The 27,266-nt window shown below is 37.3% G+C and overlaps 2 protein-coding genes across 4 annotated transcripts; one reads left to right on the top strand and one right to left on the bottom strand.

Moving 5' to 3' along the window:
* LOC18776428 (protein ABHD17B) lies at positions 274-9,037 on the bottom strand. 2 transcript variants are annotated; one of them, XM_007208791.2, is made up of 5 exons: positions 7,662-9,037; positions 6,870-6,906; positions 6,000-6,236; positions 5,760-5,807; positions 274-998 (listed from the first exon to the last, which is right to left on the bottom strand). In XM_007208791.2, exons 1-5 carry the CDS (start codon positions 7,994-7,996, stop codon positions 522-524), a joined length of 1,134 nt encoding a protein of 377 aa, XP_007208853.2. In that variant the 5' UTR covers positions 7,997-9,037; the 3' UTR covers positions 274-521. The 2 variants fall into 2 exon arrangements, with proteins under 2 accessions (XP_007208853.2, XP_020420217.1); XM_020564628.1 differs by lacking the exon at positions 7,662-9,037 and adding an exon at positions 7,154-7,635.
* On the top strand, positions 21,527-26,884 carry LOC18775994 (eukaryotic translation initiation factor 3 subunit J). 2 transcript variants are annotated; one of them, XM_007209515.2, is made up of 7 exons: positions 21,527-21,774; positions 22,089-22,158; positions 22,494-22,615; positions 24,067-24,200; positions 25,557-25,704; positions 25,801-25,960; positions 26,518-26,884. In XM_007209515.2, exons 2-7 carry the CDS (start codon positions 22,146-22,148, stop codon positions 26,607-26,609), a joined length of 669 nt encoding a protein of 222 aa, XP_007209577.1. In that variant the 5' UTR covers positions 21,527-21,774; positions 22,089-22,145; the 3' UTR covers positions 26,610-26,884. The 2 variants fall into 2 exon arrangements, with proteins under 2 accessions (XP_007209577.1, XP_020419822.1); XM_020564233.1 differs by lacking the exon at positions 21,527-21,774 and adding an exon at positions 21,775-21,861 and having other exon boundaries at positions 26,518-26,871.

Here is a 27,266-nt window from a genome sequence, read left to right as displayed (position 1 = left end):
TATAAATTAATTATGTGCAATTAGCTATTTCATATGGCATGTATGAATAAAGGGTTTTTAGATAGGTGTCTTTTGTGAGCTGCTGTTTTAATTTAGAATGATAACCTTTTTGGATAGGATTCTAAATAAGCCAGTTGTATATTATGAGTAAGGGTATTTTTGGCATTTTCATATTTGGTGAAGCGTTCGACTCGAAAGGAAGGACTTGTGCAGAAACATCACTTGAACTCAGAATGTTTCTCGAGAAAGACCATATAACTAACTCTTGGTCTAGTAGCACTGCACTCCCCAAAATTGGAAGAGGTATAAATTCGAATCCCTCCCGTGGACGAAAACAGAAACCAAAAAAGTCCATATAATATCTGAGCATCAAAAAGGCAAAACGGAGCAGTATCAAGAGACTAATCAATTGTATGTATTAGTAAAACCCATCAGACAACTACTTCCTCCTGTTTCCAACACTAATGCACAAGAGAAAGGGTGTTAGCAGATCAGAAACCTATACAAGCACATTGTTACCATCAGCCATCCTGCTTCCCATTTAATCCGCTGTGTGTTCCTATGCAGCACCGCCAGTGAAAACATCTAATGCAGCGGCTTGGTTCTGCACCTTTTAGGCATTTTGGTCGCCAGGAACATTTTACACTGCCAGGCTTCCAGCATGCAGGGCATTTTAGCTGCCATGAACAACATTTTACACACTTTGGTCTTCTACATTCAGGGCACTTGGGTAAGCAGAGTTTAATTCTACAGCACTTTGCACAACTTGCACTTGATCTCTTCTGCGTACGCATATTTTGCCAAATCTTTCTTAAACGGATTTCTGTGGTTATGTTCTCCATTTCTTGGATAAACCTGCAAAGATGGCGGATGTAATCAGGGTAAAGCTCCAGGTTGCAGTGTCCACCTCCTTTAATCCACAAAGGCTCATACGCATCCCTTGCCATTTTCCACAGTGCATCGCCATGTAACCAATTCACAATATCATCTTCTGTACCCTGAAAGATGATTTTCAACACATTTCTGATTATTATCATTATAATAAGGAAAATCAGATAAGTCTAATTAAGTTAGAGTAAGCAACAAATAGTGGGAAATTTCCTTTGACAAGCTCAGTCAACTAAATTCTTATGGTCAATGTTTGAAGGTTTAGTTTAGTTTTTTTTTTTAAAATTTATTTATTTTATAAATAATTAATAATCACCAAGACAACAAAAGACAACTCTAGGACATAAAATTAAGGGATATATACATGTCAAAACATATATCAGAAATGGTTCCATCCAAAGTTGTTCTCAGAGGTGCAATACTAAACAGGGTAAAGTTGGTGTTCACTTGAAGCCTTCAATTTATGTTAAGAAGCACAATCAAGTGATTATCATCCTATAATACCTGTTTAAGTAAGGTTTTCTGGTTCTGTTTCAACCTCATGCTAATATTAACAGGGGGAAGGTGCTGCTTTTCCTCCTTTTTTTTGACATTTCATATCTTCTTTCTAACTTTTTGGCTGTTACAGATATTGATCTTGAATGAAGTGATGAAGCTTCCGCTCTAACTAGTACATTTTAACAAGCTCTCCACAACACCATAGTTATAGACAAAACGAAAAATAGTAGACAACCAATCAAAATGAGAATTCGAAAAACATTAAAATTTTGAGTGGACGAAGATACAAGAAACTGAGGGGAAAAAATTTGAGGGCGGAAACAGTCACCCAACAATGATGAGCTTAGTTGTGATACCACTGTTAGATGTTGAACAGTAACTTGGGTTAATAGATACCATGGTTTAGTTTACTGTTTAAGATGATAAGAAATCGCATGGCTTTAAGTCTTAAGAGGCAAATAAAATATCAAATAGCTATTAAATCCAGGGATGAGCCCCACACTTGCACTCCATACTGACATGTCCCTCATATTGCCAAACTTTCACCTGCTCAACCAAAGTATACCTAGAATATATCCTACAGATCATTTTATCAATCATATCGACACTACGAGTGAGAGGATCTTGAGGGCTTAGTGACCCAAGAGTTGTGTGTTTTATCTTGAGGTTGTGGTTTAGATTGTTTTAGAAGCGAGGTTGAGCTGGGATGATTCCATATTCCTGTGCATCGTTGTTTATTGGGAAAAATTGTACACGGGAAAAACTCTACAATCTTGTGGGATTGTTGTGTACTGGCTATTTTCTGGGCATTAAGTGATGGTAGAACTTCTAAGACAGATGGAGAGGAAGTAAATTTCTTGTGGGATCTCAATGGTACTTGTCGGATGCAATGCTCTAATACTGTTACTTTTGTTTCAGAGGTTTTGATTGTACCATCGGTGGAGGACTCCTGATTCATATCTATTGTACTGTCAGTTCAGTTTACATTAATAAAATAATCTGCTTTTTACCCAAAAAAGTAAAAAATATGATGTCTGCTTCAACAATTTCAGATCAGCTCGATAAATATAAATCCTTAACATTAATGACTACTGCTGCCTCAAGCTCGTCTTAGCAACACTTTCCCTATCATCAATATAGTAGGATGCCTAACTAGATTCATCTCCTTCATTCCACACTCCAGTTTTATTTTTCTGGTCAAAATAGAACCAAAGAAAAGGTCCCGATTTCACTTGGTCAATATGCAGGTGATTTGAAAGCTTTCTTCAAGTATTTCCACTGAGTTACAACAATTTCCATTGACGAATTGGGAGGTCAGGTTAATTGGACATGTTTGTTGAATCCTTAAGAAGATTGGTTATTCGACAAGTTTTTAGCATATTATTGAACAGAAAAACTAAGGAAATTCATAGAGAGAGTTATATGGACATGGACTTGGTGATCAGAAACTACATAGTTGTTTACAAAAACAAGGAATTAACCAAAAGTGAGCCAAGAACAAAAACACATGAATGGATGTACAGAACAAGCAATTATACAATTAGACTTAGTGTGGAAACCCTCCAAGGTGATGCGAAAAACCACGAGTCAACTCTGAGAAGCTTGTTCTATAAAAATTGGGATTACGAGTACAAAAATCTCTCTAACTCACTAGAAGATTACACTCTAAAGAGAATACACACTCTTGGATAATCCCTCACTTGTAAGGAGGCTACTTTGTAAAAGACTCTTACTCTTTCTCTTTCACAAATGAATCTCTCTACTCTCAAACCTAGTTAGTAACTTCGCGTATCCTACATGTTTATACGTATTTTCAAAATACTTTCATTTTCCATACACTTCTCAAAGATACGGTAAAATAAATGTTTAAAAAAAAGCACATGTACGATACAAGTATTATACATGCATGTACGTACATATTCTTCATGTTCAATACCCATATTTTTTGCAAGTTTTTAAATAACACGGACAAAACTTACGTATTAAACACGTGTTTTTCACATTTAATTGAATGAGTCCCCTTCTATTGAGGGATTCCTCAAATAAGTTATTTGAGGGACACCTTGTAGGGCTCACTCCACATTGCATTTCAATGATTGAAACTGTCTATTTTTCATGTCTTCATTCACAGATCATCCTTGAAAAAAATTAGGCAAATTGTAAACCATCAAGACATCTAGTTGTGATGAAATAAATAGACAAACATTGTCTTTTCAAGATACAGTAAATGACTGTCTTATGATCCAATGGTTAAATATTTTCCGATATTGGTGATTTCTTGCAGAGATGATTTACGAATTAAGACTTGAAAATCAGACAGTCAGATCACTGAAAAACAAATGGGGAGTGAATCCTACAAGGGTGTCCCTAAATAAGCTCATTTGAGAGATCCCTCAATTGAAGCTCCCTCATTATTGAATAAAAAGACTATACATCAAAAAATTTAAATAAATAATATTAAAATCCTACATAAGGGCCAAAATTTTCATCGTATTTCTTTAAAAACCTTTGCTGAATAATACACGTATGTATTTATTCATATTTTTCCCGTCTAGTATTTTACTAACTAAGCTCTAAAGTGAAGAAGCGATGAAACAATGGAAAGAAGTTTCTACAAACCACCCCCCTTTTATATAGGCATGAAAGGGGAGAGCTAAGATTCAGTGGGATGAAAGATTTCATGAATTACGCCCAACACAGCCATTTATTGATCTTAGAAAACTGAATAGTTGGTTCTTGTATGACAATGAATCTGACTTTATCCATTACTCCAAATGAATTATTCATGAACTAAATAAAGATGCAATTTATTTACCTTATATGACCTTACCCATTACCCCTAATAAACTTCTGATCTTTCCCAGAAAAAACTTCATGCAACTTCCAAAGTACAACCAACCCCATACCATGTGGACTCTTTCAAACTTAATCAATTTCAGTTAGGCAAAGTGCACAAATCATCCATGTGTTGTAGGTCATATGTCAATGTTGCCCCTGTGGTGAAAAAACTTTCAATATACCATCGTGGTTAAGCCTGCTACCAATCTCAGTCTAAATCAAAATTTCAGTCTAATTGTGCCCATGTGCGCCTCATGTTCAGGAGTAAAAGAATCCTTTCAAGTTATTGACCCTTGTCAGGCCTAAAATAAACCTTTTCCCCTGCATGTGATGTGCACATGGACACAATTGGACGAAAAGTTCCATTCGGTTTGAAATTGGTAAGAGGCTTAATCACAAGGGTATTTATTTTAAAAATTAAAAACACCCTAGGGGTAACATTGACCTTCAACACACACCATAGGGGATTTAGCCATTTCAGTTGGATGAGAGTTATGAAAATTATTTCTACCTACAAAGTTCTATCTCCCGTTCTTCTCAGTTAATTCTATTTTCCCAACTTCTTAAGACTGGAACTCTTACCTAGAGAATCAGACCCTTGCATTGCATCTACAACCAACGCTTTACTGGCATTGAACATTTTGCAGGTTGCCACTCGCATCCATTATCTAATCTCCCATATAACTAAAACTAAACGTGAATAGATGTAGGTGGTTTTATGATAGAAATGGTACAATTTTCAAAGATTTACAAGCCACAAAATCAACTCAACTACAGATTAATATCAACTAATTGGGGTTGGCTAAGTGAACCCTTTCATATTTAAGCCTCTCTAAGGCTATCTTATTTGCTAAGTTCACTCTCAGAGGAACTAAGCTTTACACTGGCCTACAATATATAGTATAGCCTCCTTCATTCACAAGAGAGAGAGGAAGAGATCTTAAATGTAAAAATTAAAGCTACACCAACTTTTTTCTTGTGAAATCAATGGTCCCATAAAGCCACAAGCTCATATTAAACCAAACAATTTGAACCTCAGATACAGAAAGCCTATGTTGGCAATCTAAAGTCCCCCACTACCAAGAAAAGTGGTTGACCAGACTGGTAAGGTTACCCAGGCGAAACAAAAAGGCCATCAGGGTTGTCCCATTCGTGGGAAGATGAAGTTTTTCATATGCTAAAGAAATCATTCGCATAAATTGCTAAATGGGAGAAAGTGTCTATACTCAACTGATGACAATGGGGTCAGTGAAGTACTGCAATACAACCTAATTTTATTTTACACTTAAATGCTGGTATGCTGCAAAAGATGCTAATGCAAAAAAAGTAACATACGAAGAAATTCAAGTGGAAGGAAAGAGTAACTCCATGAGCCCTTGAAGAATTATCAAGCGTACAAAAGTTTTAAAAATACAAAAATTATGCATTCACATGGTACTGTTTCTTACAATTTTAAACTGACGGAGGAGAACAACGGAAATTCAAAGGGTGTGATTATAATTTTTTACATTTTCAAGAAGACAAGAAGTACTTACATGTATTACTAGCACAGGGCACTTCACCTTCTTAATTTTATTGATGTTCTGCACACATTAGAATAGCGAAAAGCTTAGAATAGCGGGAGAACGAGCTTCAGCAATACATAATATTAAATCATTCTAACAGTCTGCTGACATCAGTATAACAAACTACTGACAAATAGCTTGATAGACTGTTTCAGAATCAAGCTTTTGCTAGACATCGCATTACACAACTAATCAAGACATAATCTTCACCTTATAAATGTCAACGCAGAATGTGAATTTCACATGGCACAGCACACGAAGACCAGAAAGAATTGCGCTGTGCAGAACTACACCCCTCAGCCTTGGCAACTTAGCCGCCAAATGCAGTGTCGGTCCACTTCCAACTGACTGCCCATACAAGATTAAATCTTCCTGGCTAACTCCATACTCAGTCTCAAGGCACTCGTATACTGCCTCTATGTCAGCATATGTATTCTCTTCACTAGGCTGGATTTCATTAAGAGGAAAAGAAAAAAAAAAACATAACAAACATAATTAGTATTTCTACTGAACAACACTTCTCAGCCGCTGACGAGCTCAGTGGACGAGAAATTCTAATCTCACTTCACAGCTGCTAACAAATCCAACATTATAGAAGAATAAGCATAATCCTTAAAATCAACCGAAACCAATGCCCATAAAGCTGCCTAGAACCTCACTCTATTCCAAACTTTAGATTAACCATATCATGCAACATCTAGCAAATTTGGCCCAGTTTGTGACAGTGTCAACATTCAAACTTTCTGCTATTCTACTAAACTAATTCCAAAATTCTACCCCATTGTACATTCCTGCCATCGGTCTCTTACATTCTATGTTGTTCTAGTGTAATTGGTCCTTGCTGAATTCTTCTCCATCTTGGAGGAATTTATACAAGATTAATGTAGAAACTAGAACACAATTAGAAGCAATCAGCCTAATTTCAGGTAAGAGACAATAAATGTCTTCCAAAATATATATCACCTAATTCCAGTTCGACAGGCGAATTATATGAAACAGTATTACCATTAAAAAGAATCTTATAATAAGGTGGAACTAGAACAAGATTCACATGATGTGGCATAAAATGATTGTAGCTACCTTGCCAGTTGAGGCTCCATATCCAGAATAGTCGTACCTGCATAACAAAATCAGGACTAGATTCAAATCCAATCAAGTGAAGTTACATATCAATCACATTGCACCCGATCAGTGAAATATGGAAGTAAATCCCATCATAAAAATTCAAAGGAAAAGAAATAAGAGTTCAAGAAATGGGGGTTCACAAATGTGAAAAAATCAATCTGCAGAAGTCATAGATTGTGCATTATAATTGAGAAGAAAAGACAGAATCGTCAAAACGCAAAAACCACAGAAAACCATACTCAACAAAAAGCAATTCCTTTTGAACAAAGAGATAAAAAGAAAAGGGAGAGAGTAATGATATATATCTGAAGAGCCAGAAAGGCACTAAATTCCAAGAAAAAAAACAGTAAAGCTGCGTCTCCATCCAAGTAGAACAATAAAAACCAATTACTTTATAGAAAGAGAAAAAGTAATATTAGAAAAGGGAAAAAAGGTTGAAAAAGACTGATACGAACTAACATCTAGGAAAACTATTAACTCGGCGGCCTTATTCACTTTCACTTTGATGTCTAATACTAATACAAATGGAGTGAGAAAAAGGAATAGATCTAAAAGCCCATCAACAAAATCACACCCAAAGATTTGCCAAAAAAATTGAAACAAACTAAAAATCAGACCCAATGAAAAGTTTTTAGGAAAGGTAGTAAATGAAATTAATTAACGGTTGAGAAAAATAAAAACATAAAAACCCACAAATTGGAAAAGAAAAAAAATAGGGACAGAGAGGGAGAGAGGAGTTGGGCTTACCCAATGAGATTGACTCTGAGACTGAGCTTGAGCTGGAGAAAGAGGTCATAGAGCTGACCAAGGTCAGCAGCATTGCCATGAGAGTAAAGCAGAGTGAGGCGAGCATATGGGTTTCTGAGATAAAAAGCAACGATCTTGTTGCCGCGTTTTGTGTCAATGAGCAAGACGTCCAAGGAAAGGTCATCGGCGTGAGGAACAGGCAAAGACGTCGTTGTGGAGGCGGAGGCGACGACGGTGAGCTTGCCGTCGTGGTCGCGCTTCTGGATCTTGTAGGTCGGTGGAGATGGAGGAAAGAAGGCAAATTTGGCAGCCAGGTGAGAGAACATGCACCCCATTCACAAATCCAATCGCAACCCAATTAAATAAATAATTTATTAACAGAGTTCAGCTTCAGCTTCAACTTCAAGACGACCCAACAACTCATGGAATCGAATGGAATACATGTGTAAAGAGAATCTCAGGCTCTGAGCTAGTTTTTTTTTTAAGCTTCTGGGTTTTTGGGTTTTCTGAGTTTTTTTTTTTTTTTTTTTGGGTTTAAGGTTGAATGCGAATGGAGCTAAGTTATTGTTGGTTGTGGTGATGGGGCAGCACAAAATAGTGCTAGTTACTTTGGGGTTTTGTGATGGTGTTTGCTTGGCTACATATCTGTAGGATGAGGTCACTGGGTTATGACAGTACAAACTTATATGAGAGAGAGAGAGAGAGAGAGAGAGAGAGAGAGAGAGAGATTTGCAGGTTTTGTGTACTGTTTGAGTGAAGTGTGCAGTGTTGGGAAGTGGCAAGAGAGAGAGAGAGAGAGAGAGAGAGAGAGAGAGGAGGATGGTGGCCTGGCTTTACAAAGGAGGAAGGGGGCTCAAGTTCAAAAAAGCTGAGTCAAATTTAAGTGCATGACTTCATTGCTTGTCAGCTGGACACTGTGCAGTGCAAGATTGCATTGCATCTCTCCTGGCTTACTAAAGCTACAAGACATCTCGTTTTCTGGCCATTTTGAAGAGTCTTCTGCGCACTCGTTTGTGTTTTAGACAATTCAAACACTCGCTATCCTCCTTTTGACATTTGTATTCTCTTTTATCTAATTTTTTTTTTTTTTCTGGTAAAGACATTTGTATTCTCTTTGTAATTATCAAAAAGCCCCCTTTTACCTTTTTTTTTTTTTTTTTTTTTTTTTTTTTTGGTATTGCTTTTTTGTTTCCTTCATAAAATTGTAGGTGATTATTTGATGTCTATCTTGGTTTCTAAGATTTCATTCATTTTTTCTCTTCATAAAATTAAGGTACAGACATAATCATGTAACGGTGAATTATTCTTCAATAGAAGGTAATGATTATGGAATTATCACATTTCTTGGAGTGATGAGTGCAAATTTTTTTCTCTTTTACTCATAAGAGAAAATACATAGGACAAAAAATCACAAACAATTTAAATTTGAGTGCTACTTATAAGATTCAGGTTTCCTCACACAACTGTATTGAGGTTTTCTTCTCTATTTATATACATGATTGTACAGTTACAAATATTCAAAAGTTGAGCTGTTATGAAAGGACCCGCTCCGAATTTTTCATAAACCCGAGGTGAACCTTTTGGAATTCCCGACATCATCCCGATGTCAGGCCCACTTACTAAAGACCGAGACTTCCTGCCGAAATTTCGGCAGAGTCTCCCCTATAAATTGGACATTTCCCAAAATTTTAACCTGCATAAAAACGCATTTAATATTCACAACTGGCAGCATGCACAATATAATTTTATGCAAATTCTCATAAATGGCCTTCAGCCTTCCAATAATTCTCAACCAACTACCAAACAATTCAAATACAAACTATGACTAATATTTAGTCTGCGACTGCACCTAATAACCTTAGGCTGCCTACGTACCCTCCTTGAGGGATCAAGCCACACGTAGTTCTTCCCTAAAACCCAATTCCACACTTGGGCGATACCTTATTTCATTTCTCTGTATTTCATATAATCTCCCCATACGCCGGTACAACCAACGCCACGTATGGGGCCTGTCAACACGCCGGATAACCTACGCCACGTGCGACCATGCCATACTATTATAATATCTCCTCATACGCCGGTACAATCAACGCCACGTATGGGGTCTGTCTCAACGCCGGATAGCCTACGCCACGCGAGACCTGCACATCATATCACATATCTCCCCATACGCCGGTACAACCAACGCCACGTATGAGGCCTGTCCCAACGCCGGATAACCTACGCCACGTGGGACCTCAACATCATATCACAAATCTCCCCATACGCCGGTACAACCAACGCCACGTATGGGGTCTGTCGACACGCCGGATAACCTACACCACGTGCGACCTCAACACAATATCACAATATCTCCCCATACTCCGGTACAACCAGCGCCACGTATGGGGCCTGTCTCAACACCGGATAACCTACGCCACGTGAGACCTGAACATCATATTACAATTCTCCCCATACGCCGGTACAACCAACGCCACGTATGGGGCCTGTCCACACGCCGGATAACCTACGCCACGTGGGACCTAACTTTCACTTGGTGGTACTTGTAGTGAAACCAAAATCCGGGGAGGTACCTAAGGTAGTGCGTATAGCACTCCAAACTGACATTCTAGACTCTTTTGTACCCTTGTACAAACATATTATAATTATAAATATAAATATTAATTCTAATATTGTGTAACCCTCCACAATAGTCTAGTACCCGATAATCTCCCCTAGAAAGGTGAGATTACTCCGGGAGACCCACGGTCAACCAAGGGTTAAACTTCTCTAACCCTGGTCAAACGGACCTGCGGAACCCACGACCTCCAATTTCCGATCCGAAAGTCCCTATGGGTTCTACCAGGTATAGGACACTTGTCCTGCAAGTTTGGTTCAGATCGGACGGTCGGATTGCTCACGATCGCACAATCTGACGGTTAATATAAAATATAAACTTAAAAATTATTATTCGGAACATCCGGGGCTCCGATTCACCATCCGTGAATTCCTACATGATCCTAGAATTACCTAGATTAACATATATTAAATTTGGGACCATCCAACGGTCCCAACCTATCGAACCCGGATAACGCATAATATGCGATCGTTCGTTCGATAGTCAAACGATGTCCGAATTGAGATCCGCGAAATCCTACGCACTCGTGACAACCTAAGGATCTCATCGAGACACAGTGCCACTTTTTCTACAGTGCTCACGCGCCGCCGCACCCGCCGACAGCGCGTGGGTGCCCAAAGCGATAACGCTTCGCCAGAAAATCTTAAAACCACGGCTCCAAATTCCTACCCTAAGTATAACACCCTATTTGGATCCACTTTTGTTCTTGGACCTACCCCAAAAAGTGGCCAGAAAATGGCCGATCAAGGCGGCCGAAGTTCGGCCGATTTTCAATTCGAAAATCGAGTGATCTAGAGGTAAAATCGATCAAAACCCAGCCAACCATCAGTTAGAGCATGAAAAATAGTTGAGAAACCATACCTTACTCGAACGATTTGGTTGAGAAACGAAGGAGATCGAGGAGCTTAAAGTTTCGACTGAAAACCGACGGTTTTCTGCATTTTCCGGCCAGCACAGGCCGCCTCGCCGGCGGGGAACGGTCGTGGAAAGAAGAGGACGTCGTCCCGGTCGTTTTGGTACCGGCCCCATCCACAGCCGTGGTCGGTGGCCGGAGATACGAGGAGAGAGAGAGAGAGCCGACGGGAGAGAGAGAGAGAGAGAGAGAGAGAGAGAGAGAGAGAGAGAGAGAGAGAGAGAGAGAGAGAGAGAGAGAGAGAGAAATCTGAGTTTTTATAAAAAAATCTCATTTTGAAATATTTACGATTGTGCCACTGGGCTTCTTTTGACCATATCTCTCTCGTTACAACTCCGATTCGAGCCCAGTACGTGTCTATGAACTCGTCTCAGTACGACCTATCCAAAAATACAAGTCACTGCCCCAAACTCTCTCCGGTTAAAAATATGACCAAAATGCCCTTAAATAATTAAATAATTAAATAAGGGTTAAATTTGGGGTCGGGGTGTTACATGTTACATATTAAGTGGGGTTGTGATCAAGGGATGGTTATGAAATATATTAGGATATGGAGCAGCTGAGATCATGGAGATTCTACAACTTATGCAAAAGTAATTGTAAGATATTTACAGCTAATACGCCCTCTCAACTTGTCTCGAATGAATTTGAAACGGGTAGAGCTCAAAGGCTTCGTCGTTATATCAACAAGTTGATCCTTGATGGAGATGAATTTGACATTAAGGCGTCCTGCAGAGACTTGATCACAAACAAAGTGATAATCGATCTCGACATATTTAGTGCGAGCATGGAAAATTGGATTGGCGGAAAGGTAAGTTGTTCCCAAGTTGTCACACCACAGGATAGGTGGTGTTGATAAAGTAAGTCCAAGTTCTTTCAGCAAAGAAACCAACCAAGTAATTTCACTAGAAGTATTGGCAATGGAGCGATATTAGGCCTCGGTACAGTCAGTTGCTTTTGGCCAGACCACGATACTAGATTACAACCAAGATAAATTACATAGCCACCAGTTGATCGACGATCATATGGAAATCCAACCCAATCTGCATCACAAAAGGCTTGAATGCCATTAAAGGGAGATTTGCTTAGGAAAGACCATGGGAAAAAGTGTGCTTGAGGTATCGAAGGATTCTTTTAACCGCTGTCCAATGCTTAGTGGTGGGGTTGTGCATGAATTGACACACCTTGTTGACAGAGAAGGCAAGTTTCGGGCGGGTTAAAGTTACATATTGAAGGGCACCTGCAATGCGTCGGTATTGTTGTGGATTAGCAAGTGGTTCGCCACCAATTTTACTAAGCTTGGTGAATGAGGTCATAAGAGTATGAGTGGGCTTCATGTCTGCCAAATCAGATCATTTGAGAATATCAAGATGTATTTTCGTTGAGAGAGAAGAAGACCTCCAGATTGTGGGATTACCTCAATACCCAAAAAGTAATGCAACTTGCCTAGGTCCTTCAAAGCGAATTGCAAGCTTAGAGTGGAGATGACATTGTCAATGGCGGCACCATTATTTCCAGTGTGAGAACATAAATAATAATACTCTTGTCATTAAAAATGAATAATGAACTATCCACCTTTGAGCCAACAAATTGAAGCTGGGAAGACATGAACTGAGGTATTGAAACCAAGCACATGGAGCTTGTTTCAAGCCATATAAAGAGCGATGAAGCTTGCAAATATGATGAGGTTTAGTGTCATCAACGAAACCTGGTGGTTGAACCATGTACACTTCTTCATTGAAATGGAAATAGAGAAATGCATTACTTACATCTAATTGACGAGTTTCCCAACCATGGCTGATAGCAATTGACAGGACCATGCAAATGGTGGTGGCTTTTACAACAGGACTGAATGTCTCAATGTAATCAACGCCCTCTTGTTGATGAAAACCCTTGGCAACCAACCTTGAGTTCTTCTCTGAGCCTTTTAGGTCATGGCATCTTAATCAAGCAGTTGCCATTTTTCATAATTTGAATTTGGTAGAGACCATCGATCATAGTATATTTACATATGATTCGATTGCCTTATTGTAAAGAGCATCCCATTCTATTGAATGTGGCAGTGTAATCTTCATTCAGCAATGCTGAAACATATACTAGGTTATTTACGCAACTTGGAAGATAAAGACATTCTTTAAGTTCAAGTGTCTCCCCATGTGGCAGCTTAACGTGGAAAGTGCCTACTACTTTTGCAGATATTTGGGTACCATTATCGACCCGTAACATTATTTCCCCTTTTGACAACTTCCTATGATATGCTAGACCTTGCAATGTATTGCAAACGTGTCTGCTAGCTCCTGAATCCATTATCCAGGTGGAAGTTTCAACTGCCATTACTGACTCAAGGCAAAATTGTCTTTTAATAAGTTTTGTTCCTTGTGCATGAAAGATGCACATTACATCTCTTCTTCCTTTTAGCATCCTTATGGAAGCTAATCCCTTTTGACATTATATGGTTCATTTGAGGCTTGCTTTGTTTAATGTGTTATGAATGGGATTCTATAGAAGTATCCACAAACATAGCATAAATAAAATTAGATTGTTTTGGTTAAGGCCATAGATTTAGGTTCTTTAAATTCTATGGCTTCTCCCACTATTTTAAACGATTCTATAATTCCTCAAAAATGGAATACGAGAGACTTCTGTAAGATGTCTCTTACCGGTATGCGAGGCTTCCTATTATTTTGATCACTGCACCATAATAAGATCTAGGGATAACACAAATAATAAAGAGAGAGTCATTCTACTCATTCACATCATGATGTGAGTTCCCATATAATTTGGCCTCTAGCAAATGTATACCCCTAAATATTATCATGAGGCACCATTGTACTAGTTAAGTATTAGCCCACCATTCTTGCAAAGTGTAGTGATACAATCATGAACCTCATCATAATAGAATGTTAGTCCATGTTTGAGCCTATCCTTGCAACATCCAATGTATAAATGAAGTCTTTCTAAGTAAGAACATCTTGCTGTCAGCCCCCTATATCTGAGGCAAAGCCTTCACAATGGTCAAGTCTATTCGGAATTCACCATGGTGGAAGGCCACGACTAGGCTTTCAAAAAGTCTATTGTTTTTATTCTTAATGTAGTTAATTGATGGTTTTAAGATTTCATAATAAACATGTTTAATCCAATTAAACTACTTGGCCTAGGACAACTATAATCATATTAGTAGTGGTACGATACTCCCACTATTTGTTTTGCAAATCAAATCAATTTCATAAGACTCTTTTATTTGAGATTTGGGAATATGCACTACCACTAAAGGAAAGCCTTTGCATTTCCTTAAGTTTAGATAAATAGTCATCTATAGGCTTATGGATGATTATGGATTTGATTTCGATTTAACATCTAGCCAAGATGTCGGATCTAAGGCCTTTGGAAGGAGGTTGATTTTATTACGTGTCTTAACTACTTAAAACATTCATGGTTGTTATTGGGCGTAGGACCCATGAATAATACAAGTAATCTTGACTTGATTATTCCTTCTTCCCAATAACTATTTGAGAATAGAGAACTTGAGATAGAGAACTTAAAGCCCAATGGACTTTAAGGGAATTACATTTGAGATTAAGAGAGAGGAGAGGCATGCAAGCCCCTATTTAATTTACAAACCAATAAATCAAACCTATTCCATTCATCTAATGAATAATTGGGCAATCACATTGTGTCATGTATTTGTGTTCATAAGTCCATAATCATCTCTTTGATTATTAATCTCATTAGATAATTAACTTAGAATCTAATTCTAAAATTTGTTATTGGATAATATGGGCTTAATTTCAATGAAACATTTATTTGAAACAAATAAACAATTTTCATAAAATGATGAAAAACACTTTGTCATTTAGTGAAATGGGGCAAAACCGCAATTAATTAAAGTTTTGGGCAAAACTTTAATTTTTTAGCAATTGCATAAACAGCCCCTAATTTACAAAAATTGCATGAAGACCCCAAGGGATCCTAGGGTGGGGCCGGCCAAGTAGGAGAAAGAGTGTGTGTGTGTGTGTGTGTGTATGTTGATATTTTGAAAAAGATGGTGTGATTTTGGGACCACAAGGTGGTACCATCTTTTGTACCCAAAAAGCATCTTCATTTTCATTGGTTTCTTTTTAAAACTTTAGGTGATAAAAACTATATACTATATGAAAATGTCATAAGATGTCATTTTTGACTAACATTCAACATACAAATGTCAAATATCAAATAAGATCAAAAAGCATGTGTAATATCCCACCCACATCGACTAACGGAGAGGGGGTGATGTGCCTTATATGTACATGTCTGCCTCCATCTAGCACGAGGCCTTTTGGGAGCTCATTGGCTTCGGAGTCATAGGAACTTCGAAGTTAAGCGAGTTGGGGCTAGAGCAATTCTAGAATGGGTGACCCACTGGGAAGTTGCTCGTGAGTTCCTAGAAACAAAACCGTAACGGCAGAAAGAGGGGGCCCAAAGGGGACAATATCATGTTAAGGCAGAGCCGATCCTGGGATGTGACAATTTGGTATCAGAGCCACTCTGTCGTGTGGTGCGAGTGTGCCAACGAGGACGTCGGGTCCCTAAGGGGGGTGGATTGTAACATCCTACATCGACTAACGAAGAGGGGGTGATGTGTCTTATATATTCATGCCCACCTTCATCTAGCACGATGCCTTTTAGGAGCTCACTGGCTTCGTAGTTATAGGAACTGCGAAGTTAAGTGAGTTGGGGCTAGAGCAATCCTAGGATGGGTGACCCACTGGGAAGTTGCTCGTGAGTTTTTAGAAACAAAACTGTGAGGGCATAAAAGGAGGCCCAAAGCGAACAATATCGTGTTACTGTGGAGCCGATCCCGGAATGTGACAACATGCTTGACAAGAATTCCTATGAACATATCATGAACACGAAGAACATTGCAAGAAGCTTTTTCAAATCTTTATGATCTTCATAAATCACACAAAAATTCTAAGTTCATGCAAAAATCATATCCATGCTTAGAATTTCAAGACTAACATAAACATGTAAATATTTCACACATGGACACACACTAGACCCAAAAAAACCCTCCTTGCCGCCACCCCCATTGATGTCATCTCTTGATTTTTCTTTTCATACTCCTACTCATTCATCCTATATCCCATATCCTATGAATAAGTGACATGAAAAAGAAAATCTAACACATATATCACATAAGTTTGAAAACAAGCCCATATTAAAACCAATAACCAAAATAAAAGGCTCAAGGAGACTAAACCTTGGCTGTTGATACCACTTGAAGGAAACATGCATGTAATGCTTAGAAAATGAATTTTAGCCACACAACCTATACAACAAAAACATTCTAAAAGTGAATTCATTTTGTTTATACTACTTGAGCTAAACCTTTTTCATTTTACACCAAGTATCTTAGCATAGTCTCTTTGAACACAAATAGAAAAAAGGAAAAAGGGAATAGATCTTTACCCTTGATGACCTTTTCTTGATTTATCAAGAATGAACACCTTTATTAGAATGACATTTTGTTTCTCTTGATTTTCACTCATTCACCTTAAGGCTCCAAGATTGGAGTCTTCCTCCTCACCACACCAAATGCTCCTAGAGATGCAGAGAAAGCAATCAACAAGTATGGATGTTAGTGTACTTCTTGATTGGACCAATTTTTGGTTTATGGAAGATGAGATACAAAGATGATCACTCATCTACCAAAGTAGGAAACCAAAAACCTTAGCTAGGTTTTCTCCAACATTTAGCTTATATAGGACAACATAACAGGCAATTTGGTGGGTATGTGGGGCTCTATTTGGTCCATGGGTCATGTCATCTTATGCCACTTATCCCTTGGGCTCAATAGGGTTATTTTGTCCCGGTCCTTTTAAATCATATTTCAAAGCTCAATCCAATATTTCTATATGTCAATATTAATTTCATAATTAATCTTTTAATTATAATTCAACTATTAAATTATAATTTTAGTCTTACTTAATTGACCCAGTCGAACTATTTGACTTTGGTCAATTGCTTCAGTCAACATGTTGTCTTTTGACCGTTGACTTTGACATTTGATTATCAACCATTGACTTGTGTCTCCTCATTTGTACCTCTAATCACATTCTTTGGGTGTGCAGATTTGTAAGTTCCTTTTAGTAAGGTAGTGGGTTGACTTAACTCCTCAGAGATGATATATGAATTAAATTCCATAATTTAATTTTTCCTATTAATAAAGGTTAATTGAAACCGTTTAGGACATTCACAAACCATGGTTGTCACCTAGCAGCAAGTCATGGTTATCCGAGCTAAATGAGACATTGTGAAAGAACCTATTCAAATTGGAATGACTGTGCAATTGAATCATTCTCTTATGTCAATACTCCTTATTCACATTATAAGATCATGGAATCCAATTGTCAATATCCTAATGTGAATCATTCCTTTTATATGATTATCCTGGTAAGATTTGAAGACTTCTTCTTTCAAGTCTTATCCACTACTCTGCGCAGAGATTTAACCAATCATATCTTGGAGTATTCTCTCTCCTTTACTGAGAGTAGAGATTCCTTGTTGTACATTCATTTGCTTCCATGACTCTATTAAGAATCATGATGAGCACCTTTAAGCTATGCCTAATTTAGCATGACCCTTTATTGCTCTCAAAGATTATCAACATAGCCACAAAACATATATGATGCCTCAGGTTTAAGGATTAGTTTGCATCATTACAATTTATGAGTTCCAATTTGACATCTGAGTAAAGACTTCCATGCTGTAACTCAAGTATTGGATCGAGTTCAGTGTACTTATTCTTCTACAAGCACCTACACACATATCGATGTGTCTCCACACTTAATGACTTGAAACCTTGACATTCCCTACATATAGAGACAATACTGTGTGTACTGGTCTTTGCAAAATATTGACGCCTAATCAATATTTCTATGACCAGGAACATATTCAGGATTTAGGGATGATGAGAAGTCTCCATGTATGCAATTTCATTATATAGATCTCATATCCACTTGTGTATTCCTTGGACTATGGTTGTTCTACATATTGAAAGATAATATATGATGATTTAATGTATAAAACAACATTTCTTGCCCATTGATAACATAATATGTCTTTTATCAAAGATGTCCTTAACTCTAACGCTTACATAATTAGTTGCCTTTAAGGGCATATTTCTAACATAGCCATTGTTCAAACTTGTATCCACAACGGTTTTCAACCATTCCACGTCGTGAAAAGATTTTTGAACGATCGTGTCGTAATATTAAGGTTGTGGTTACAGAACGTTATGACTGTGTATGTTAAAATTGTGCCATGTGAACAGCATCAGACGTCAATGATTTCTAAAAAGCGTCATCTAAGGTTCTCCGAGTCTTCATTTTTTTTATACAATTAGACGTCGGTTCTTGCATTACTCTGTTGTCGTATATTGGTAATAACTTCATTCTTAACATATTACGACGTTAATAATTATTTTGAACATCAGTGGTTGAAATTTGCGAGGTGGAACATTGTTAACAAGGCGGTATATTCCTGGAATGTGACGTGGAAGATTTTATAAGCAACAACCATTTTTCGCTTGTGTCGTGGTTAATATATTTTCCAGCGGTTACTTCGTAAATCTTGATATGTAATATGCTTTAGATGTCTGTTCTGTTATGGAAGCGTCATCTAGGGTTGTCAAAGTTTCCTTTTTTTAGATATTAGATGTTGATTTTTTCTTTTAGTTGACGTAGTATATCTTAACAACGTCAGTGTCGACACTATAAACTACAGTACGTTTTAAAATGGAGTCGTGGTTAACATTTTTTACAGAGGTACTTATGAGATTCTTGATATGTAATCCTCTTTAGACATCGATATTTTCCTAAAAGCATTGTCTAAGGTTGTCGAAATTTTCCTTTTTTGCTGTTTTTATAGTAATTATACATCGGTTTGTCTTTTGATATGACGTTGTATGTCTTAATGACGTCAGTTATTTGCCGTCGTTGTTTTATGTATCAAAAGATGGTGGTCGATTTTACGACGGTTTCAAAACCTTCTAAACGACAGTGGATTCCTGTCGTCAATTTCGATTTTTGTAGTAGTGTGAGATGGATGGAAAAAATAGAGACCATGAGAAAAATTGCCCTCACCAATCGTCCTCCCCATGGCTCGGTCCTGAATCGACCCAGAGTTAGGAGAAAAAATAACATATTAAGGGCATTAGTGAGCTTTCCAACAGATAATAAATTAGATGGAAATTCAGGAATATAAAGAGCTTTGGATTCTTGTCTATCAAGCATAAATTTTATTTCTCCATAGCCTCGAATAGGGACTGATGCTCCATTAGACATTGAAATAAATTGTTTTTTGTCATTGGAATTGAGATTTTTCAAACAATTTGGATTATTGGTCATGTTGTCAGTTGCTCCAGAGTCCATAATCCAAGTGCAATCATTAGACATTAAAGAATGAGGAGTAGTAAGGTTACATGTGGTATGATGAGCTGAAGACGTGGAGGGATCATATAAGGTGGAAGGTACCTCAGTATATTTTTGAAGGATTTGTGTTAACACCCCAATCAATTCGGAAGTTTCATTGTTGGAATTCATAGCAAGTGCTCTTGGATCTCTCTTGGGTTTCAAATGTGGATGTAGAATCCAACAATAGTCTTATGACCTTTGTCACCACAATGGTCACACTTTCGGCCCTTACCTTTTCTTTCATACATAGGCTCTTTGTTGTGATTAGATGGTCGACTATTAATTTTTTTTTTAATCAGCAACTAAGGCACTTGATTCCTAGGGAACAACTTCTGAATTCATAACCTTTTTTCGAGTCTCCTCTCGTTGGATTGTAATGCAAACATTGTTTAAAGAAGGTATAGTAGGACACATCAAGATTTGACTCCTTAGTTGCTTATATTCAGGTTTCAAGTTGGCAAGTAATTCGAACAATTTATCCTCTTCAGCCCGCTGTTGTAGGATTTTAAGGTCAATAGTTGTTAGGCGATAAATCGCTAATTCATTCCACATTCGCTTCAGATTTCCAAGATGAACTGCAAAAGAAGTTTCCTTTTGCTTTTCATCCGCAATAGCTCTCTGCAATTCATATACTTGAGCAATATTATTTTGGTAACCATATAATAGTTTTACAGAATCTCATGGCTTCTTAGCTGACTCAGAGAAAGTAAATATCTCTACAATTTCAGGCTCCATAGAGTTTATAAGCCATGACATAATCGATTAGTGGCTTCCCAATCATCAAATTTGGGATCATTAGATTTAGGTTGTTTCGCTTTACCATTAATATGACCAAGTTTAGCTTTGCCACCAAGAGATAATGTAACAGCCCTTGACCAAGCAACATAGTTCAATCCATTCAAGAGAATTGAAGATAGTTTCATAATGGGATTAGAGTATGTTGCATCTATGAGAAATATTTGAAATATATATATCTCATCGAAAATTTGATATGGTTAAAGAGACACCAAAAGTGCCAAGTTGGTACGTCACCAAAAAAGTAAAAACCAAAACTAACTCCACAAAATGAATTCAAACTTCAAAGAACAAGACAGAAACGGTGACGGTCTTCCTATTGAAGCAGTTGCACAAATGAATCAATATGAAAACAGAGAATGAAACACTAATGAAGTGAACATATCAAGAAACCAGCTCTGATGCCATGTAGAAAGAAGTAGAAATCATAAGCATCACTCACACAATGAGTTTAACGTGGTTCGGCACGAAGCCTACATCCACGGGAGGAAGAGAGCGAGATGTATTATTCATAGGCTGCTCATATTTGAGCCCCTCAATATACAGAGTTACAATCAACAAATAGAAGGGAATCAAATCCCAAAATTATTGGATGCAGATATGGCTGTGATAAGGGAAATTATGTATTATGAAGAAATATTCTAAATTGTGAATAATTGGCTTTCGCAACAAATTCTTTCTTATATAGATGTTCTCACCTAAACTGAGCGCCTTAATGTAAGTAAGGGCTCGTTTGAGACTGCTTTTCTAAGAAGCACTTGTACTTATAAGCGCTTCTGCCAAAAGCGCTTTTCTTATAAAGACGTTGAAATTTTCATAAGAAATCGAAGTACTTTTTGGAAAAACACTTGGGAGTGCTTCCTAAAGAAGCACATGACAGGTGCTTCTCCAGAAAACACTTCTATGACCCAAAAACGCTTCTAAACTTTTTTACCAAACACTATCAGAGTTACTTTTAATTGTCAGAAAATGTTTTTAACTGTTCCAAAAGCACTCCCAAACGGACCCTAACTCAACCTACAAAATTCTATATTGCTCGTGCATTTAGAGCCCAATCTCTCAACCGGAACCGAAAAGAGCCAATTTTGACCAAAAACCCAAACGAAACGACCCATCGAGAACGATTAAAGATAAGGGTATAAGGAAACGTTCCCGGGCCTTTGTTTAATTGTCGTTGAGTGATTCGGGCACACTGTCAGCAGACGAAGATTGCTGGGGAGAGAGAGAGAGAGAGAGAGAGAGAGAGAGAGAGAGAGAAAGAGAGAGAGAGAGTTAGGGTTTCAGAGAAAGAGCCGTAGAGGGGTCTCTTCAGCTCCGATCAATTGCGTATTTTAGGTAAAATTCCCTTTCATCCAGATCGAGTATTCTCCTACTTTTACTTCGCCTTTCTCATCTGTTTTGAGTAGTTATGATCTTCACTCTGTAAGCCTAATCAATCCCCTCTGGCTTTGCTCATAGTTTATTCCTTTTAATTAAATTTTGCTCAGAAATTTTCAATTTTGTTTCTGGATTAGCCCTACTAAACCCTAAAATCATTGACGGTTTCAGCAAAACCCCTAAAATCCGTTTGGGGTTTTTATTCAATTGTTTTTAATTTATCAATTGTTTCTGATGTCTGATGATGGATGTTGACATGTCTTGATGTGCAGGATAATTCTTTGTTTCGTCAGAAAATCCGTAAATTGATATAAGAATTGCAAAATTAGATGGAGGACTGGGGTAATACTGCTTGCTTTGTGTATCTTATTTATGTGTGCCAAATTCTATGTAATACTGCTTGCTCTGTTTAAATTTACCATGTGCATGTGAGGTTTTTTTTATTCCTTTAATTTATCTATATATATATTTTTTGTTTTTATTTTATAATATTATAATTGTGGTAAGTTTTTTTGTTATTTAATTATTAAGTTTGGTATTTACCGTAAGTTTTCCTGATGAAATTTGCCGAGAGTTGTTCTTTTTCTTAAACTTTGAAGCAAAATTCCATTTACTATTTATTCAACTGGAGTGTTATTTTGTTTATAAAGCTGGCTTTCTTTTTTTTCCTGCTTCAGAGGATGAGAAAATTCCAGCTCTTCTTTCTAATGACCAACCGATACGTAAATGGGACGACGAAGATGTGGATGAAAATGATATTAAGGACTCATGGGAGGATTTTGATGAACCTGCTCCTCTGGTATAATTGATAGCATCGTTAAGATCTTATTATTTTGTTCAGTTTCTGAAATGGTTTTATTTTTCCTGTTTATCATTCAAAAGCCCAATCATTGACTGATGGTTAATATTTCTTGGTTGAGGAAACTAGCTAATCTGCTGGGGAAAATAGGCAGCATGATTGTTTGTCTTTTGATGTGAGACCTTCAATATGGATATTGCATCAATATAAATGTATATAAGTGGTGATTTTATGGAAAAACATCAGAATTGAAACTTGAGATTATATGGGTCCCGTATTTTTGAATATTAAAGAGTGTTGGTTAAGAAAGAATTAACGAAGAAAAAGAACAATATCAAGAACGTGATTTCTGCTGGATGCCCTTGACTGGTCGCAAACCATATAATGTCACTTTGTATTGTGTTTGTCTATGTTGTCTAGTCATTGCTCGTTATTTCTCTTCCTTGCCGCCCTCAATTGAAAATAGAGATAACTAGTTTTAAGCAAAGGGTTTAACACTATTGTCGTACAGAAAGAGGTCGACCTCCTTTATGCAATGATTTCATACATTTCAACATTTGGATTTATTTCCCCTTTACTAATGAAATTGAGATTGACTAATTTAGGTCATATGTAGCGGTTTGGTATGACGAGATTTCACGATTTAAATAATGCAGGTATATGAATAAGACAAACAATCATGTTAGGTTTAGGTCATATCTAGTGGTCATATCTAGTCTATTAGATGAATAAGATTTGGAACATCATGTTATATGGTCAGGAGAACAGCTTTGCTTGGTACTCCAGTTAGTTAAATGTACATTCTAGCTGAAGGAGAGACTTTACCTTTACTTAGAGAGAGGCAGCAATACTAGAAGGGTAAATGAAATTTGTAACTGGTCAAGATGATACGAAGTGTTTTTGTTTTCCGTGTGTTGACTGGAATGGAACTATTGACTTTGAGCACTGAGCACTGATCAGTGATTCCATTTCTCAAATTGGTAATGCCAAGCTTATCTGTTGTTTTTCTGATTTAAATAGAGTTTCTATCGAACAAAGTAATAGGTGCAATACCATGGATGCAAACAAAGCTAGAAATCACTTGTGGAAGTGTATCGCATTGTATCTCCCATCACAGAAGAATTGGAATTATTCGTTATCCTTTTTTTAGTTGGCGCAAAATTAAAATGATATAAAAGAATTGTTTTTCGATATTTGTCTTTATAAAACAAATTTTGAAATACTTACTTGGTATGCACATTGTTGTGAGCATATTTTGAATCTGTCCACAAACTATAGCGAGCAGGCTGATGTGCAGTCATTAAGTTGGAGGGATTTGACCAATCAGGTTGGAGTAATGCTCAGCATGCATCATCATATTGATTGCATTTTGTTTTTCATCTTTTGAAAAATCTGTTTGTCCTTTATAATAATGATTATCCTTAATAATTTGTTATTTTGATGGTGGCCAGGAACCTGCAACAAAGCCAGCTGCTGAAAAGGCTCCCAAGAAACCTGCAACAAAAGCTACTGAAAAGAAAGGAAAAACTGTTGAAGTAGAACAAGAGCCACTAGATCCCATTGCTGAGAAACTTCGCCAACAAAGGTGAGAGTGAACAATTAATCTCTGTTATTCTCTCTGTTGTTACATATTTTTAAATATCGAGGTAATATGTGTTCTAGAAATGGGAGTTTCTGTTTTACCGAGAGTAGCATGCAATGCATACCTAAATCATCTCAGAGGATCGCTGGTCATATAAACTGACAAGTCATATTCAGAGCTCCCCCGGCTCATGCTTAAGTTCAGTTCATTTGAGCTGACCTATAATTTAGGTTGATGCTCTATGGAATTGGGAAATGCTTGCTTTAAGACCAGCAATCCTCTGAGGTGTGGCTAGCCCAGTCTGTAGCTACGCTTAGGAGGAAGAAAGGGATATACTGGTTCTTTTAACTTTTATTTTTTAATCTGTTTAAAGTCCCACACAAATCACATTGTTTGTTATGGGGAAATTTAAAAATAAAATAAAATGAACTCCTAAAAGCCGTAGGTCTCTGAGGAATTAGCTCAAAATTCACGCCTTGAAGGGACAATGTAATCGCTTCATGAAAAAGGCTTATGCTTTTTGGGAGGTTCTGCCTTTTAGAGGAATGCCTGCCCGCCTGAAGCACTTGTGTTTGATAGGAATCTCGAGTGGAAGTACAGGCTATGTTGTGTAATCACTTCAGAACTTTGATTTGTTCATGCTGAATGTCGGAACTTAATTTAAATAGATACTTGGTTCAACTATTGGCTTATAATGGTAAGAAAGTGTTCTTCTGTAACCATATTCAGAAGGATGCTTGGTAGCCCAGTCAACATGAAGTATGTTATTAAGAAGTCCAATGATAGAGAGTTAGAGGGCAGCTAAGTTAGCGGACAGGCATCGAAATATTAGGCAAGGGACAGAGAGAGGTACTGATATTTTAGGAACAGAGGATCTGGACTCGTCATTAAGCCTTACTAAATGATGGTGAGGCCCATTTATTGACTAGGCCAAATTTTGTTTACAAAGTTATGCAAATTTGTTTCTTCTGTTTTTCTAATTCATTGTTTTGATATGTTGATAGTAATAGTGCCTATGTGATAGAATCATTAGTTTGGGCACCCTTTCTGTATAGTGCCTATGTTGTCTTTAAAAGGTTCATTCATCTGTCCACCATAGGCTGTGTTCTGTGATCTGGCCTCTATTGGATTTTCTTTTTCCTGAATTTTCATTTGTACTGTATGCGTTGGATGTGGAACCAGGTGGTTCAAAATTTGTCAATAATTTATCAGTGAAAACATTATTTGTTACCAGCGAACGAACAATTACATGTTGAATACACCAAAAGCCTAAACCTAGTACACGAAAGCTTTATAATATTAAATACTTGGTTAGATTTGGTCTCTGTCGGTTCTGACTGAAGCTTTTCTCTGTCACAGGCTGGTGGAAGAAGCAGACTACAAGTCCACCAAGGAACTGTTTTCTAGTAGAGGTGATGACAAAACCATTGATAATTTCATTCCCAAATCTGAAAGTGACTTCCTGGAATATGCAGAACTTATTTCGCATAAACTTCGTCCATTTGAGGTGTGTTATTTGTGCTTCCCTTTTGAATAAAGGTTGAATAATTCTCGAACTTGTTTATGGAGATTTTATGCTTTTTCCTTTTTAATTTCATTACAGAAAAGTTTCCATTATATTGGTCTTCTGAAGGCAGTAATGAGACTGTCAATGACTTCTTTAAAAGGAGCAGATGCAAAAGATGTTGCATCTTCTATTACGGCAATTGCAAATGAGAAGATAAAAGCAGAGAAGGAAGCAAATGCTGGTAAAAAGAAGACAGGTGCGCATCTTTAGCCTACTTCATTCGTTTTTAAGAACAGAATTTGTCATGCTTCATTTCAGTTTTATTTATGATATTTGATTCTATAAAGGAAAAAGAATACGAGTATATTGGAACTTAAAGGAAAATCAAGTGTTGATGTTTGAATGTTTTAAAATAATTTTGAAGAATGTCCTGCATGTTGAGGAAAAAAGAAAAGAAAGAAGAGAACTGAAATACACTTTTGGGTTTTGTTTTGAGAAGCATCAGCCAGAGCCTCTTAGTATTGTGGAACTCAGAAAGTAACGAGTTGGAAAATGCCTAATCGTGTAGAGTGCATAAACTTATGTGAATGGTATTGGTCAAAGCAGCTGTCAGGCTTTGCAGGTTGAATTTTGGCTTTTGGGTGTAGGTGTCACCAAAGAATGAAAACAGCTAAAGATTTGTGTAATCAGAGTTGAATGCGTCTGATTTCAAGTGTTATTTTCTATAGTTATGTAGATCTACCGATTATGACAGTGCCAGACTACAGATATAACTTCTCACCGGTGTTTGTTACTTGATTTCCTTGTTTGCAGGTGCGAAGAAAAAGCAGCTACTAGTTGATAAGCCGGATGATGATATAGCTGTTGATGGCTATGATCCGCTCGATGACTATGATTTTATGTGAGTGTTTTGATGTAGCAAGTTTTTTATCAAAAAGGCAGTACAGGAACCTGTATTTTCAACATTGAAGTAGGGAGTAAGATTCATCCGGCCCCCCTCGGAGGAGATTGATTGATATGAGTGTCATGTATTTTGATCGAATAAGAGTGTCAGATTGCCTTTTCTTATATGATGGTCAATTTTGTTAGTCACGGATGCTTGCATTGCACTCATTGGCTTGTCAAATTAAATATATTACTACAGTTGAGAAAGTTTTGCTTATTTTTTATCTGGCTCCCACATGTTGCATTCACTTTTGATGGGCGCTATTTAATGTTGGATCATAGTTTCCTGGATAAATTTCATTCATTGATTATATTTGACTCCTTAATCAGTCGAGTCGGCCTAGCTTCTAATTACAAGTGCTAGGATTTGCCTCCCCAACTTTGACTTGTTCATTGCTCAGTTTGGTCATTTTTTCGCTTGTGGTGAATTTTTCTTGTCTTGGAAAGAGAGAAAAACTGAGAATCGGTATAATTTTTAATTTTAATTTTTGCTCAGGAGAATCGGTATAATTTGAAGAAGTTCAGTATTGGTGCTTTGATCTGGTGCTTGTGCCATAGATTAAGGATCACACTGATGAGAGACGAAAAGATTAAGGATTACATTGAATAATTTGAAA

Source organism: Prunus persica, chromosome G5 (assembly GCF_000346465.2).
Source record: "Prunus persica cultivar Lovell chromosome G5, Prunus_persica_NCBIv2, whole genome shotgun sequence".
NCBI classification, from domain to species: Eukaryota; Viridiplantae; Streptophyta; class Magnoliopsida; order Rosales; family Rosaceae; genus Prunus; species Prunus persica.
The sequence above is the reverse complement of the archived record's forward strand: the minus strand, read 5'-3'. Positions and strand labels throughout refer to the sequence as shown.

What these genes read in the sequence shown, in the direction of transcription:
- LOC18776428 (XM_007208791.2), bottom strand. Translation starts at nt 7,996, where the DNA reads ATGGGGTGCATGTTCTCTCACCTGGCTGCCAAATTTGCCTTCTTTCCT. An exon ending in CTCAGAGTCAATCTCATTGG is followed by an intron (nt 6,907 to 7,661) that starts GTAAGCCCAACT and finishes TTTGTTATGCAG; the next exon opens with GTACGACTATTCTGGATATG. An exon ending in GCCCTGTGCTAGTAATACAT is followed by an intron (nt 999 to 5,759) that starts GTAAGTACTTCT and finishes ATCATCTTTCAG; the next exon opens with GGTACAGAAGATGATATTGT.
- LOC18775994 (XM_007209515.2), top strand. An exon ending in TTGATGAACCTGCTCCTCTG is followed by an intron (nt 22,616 to 24,066) that starts GTATAATTGATA and finishes GATGGTGGCCAG; the next exon opens with GAACCTGCAACAAAGCCAGC. An exon ending in ATAAACTTCGTCCATTTGAG is followed by an intron (nt 25,705 to 25,800) that starts GTGTGTTATTTG and finishes ATTTCATTACAG; the next exon opens with AAAAGTTTCCATTATATTGG.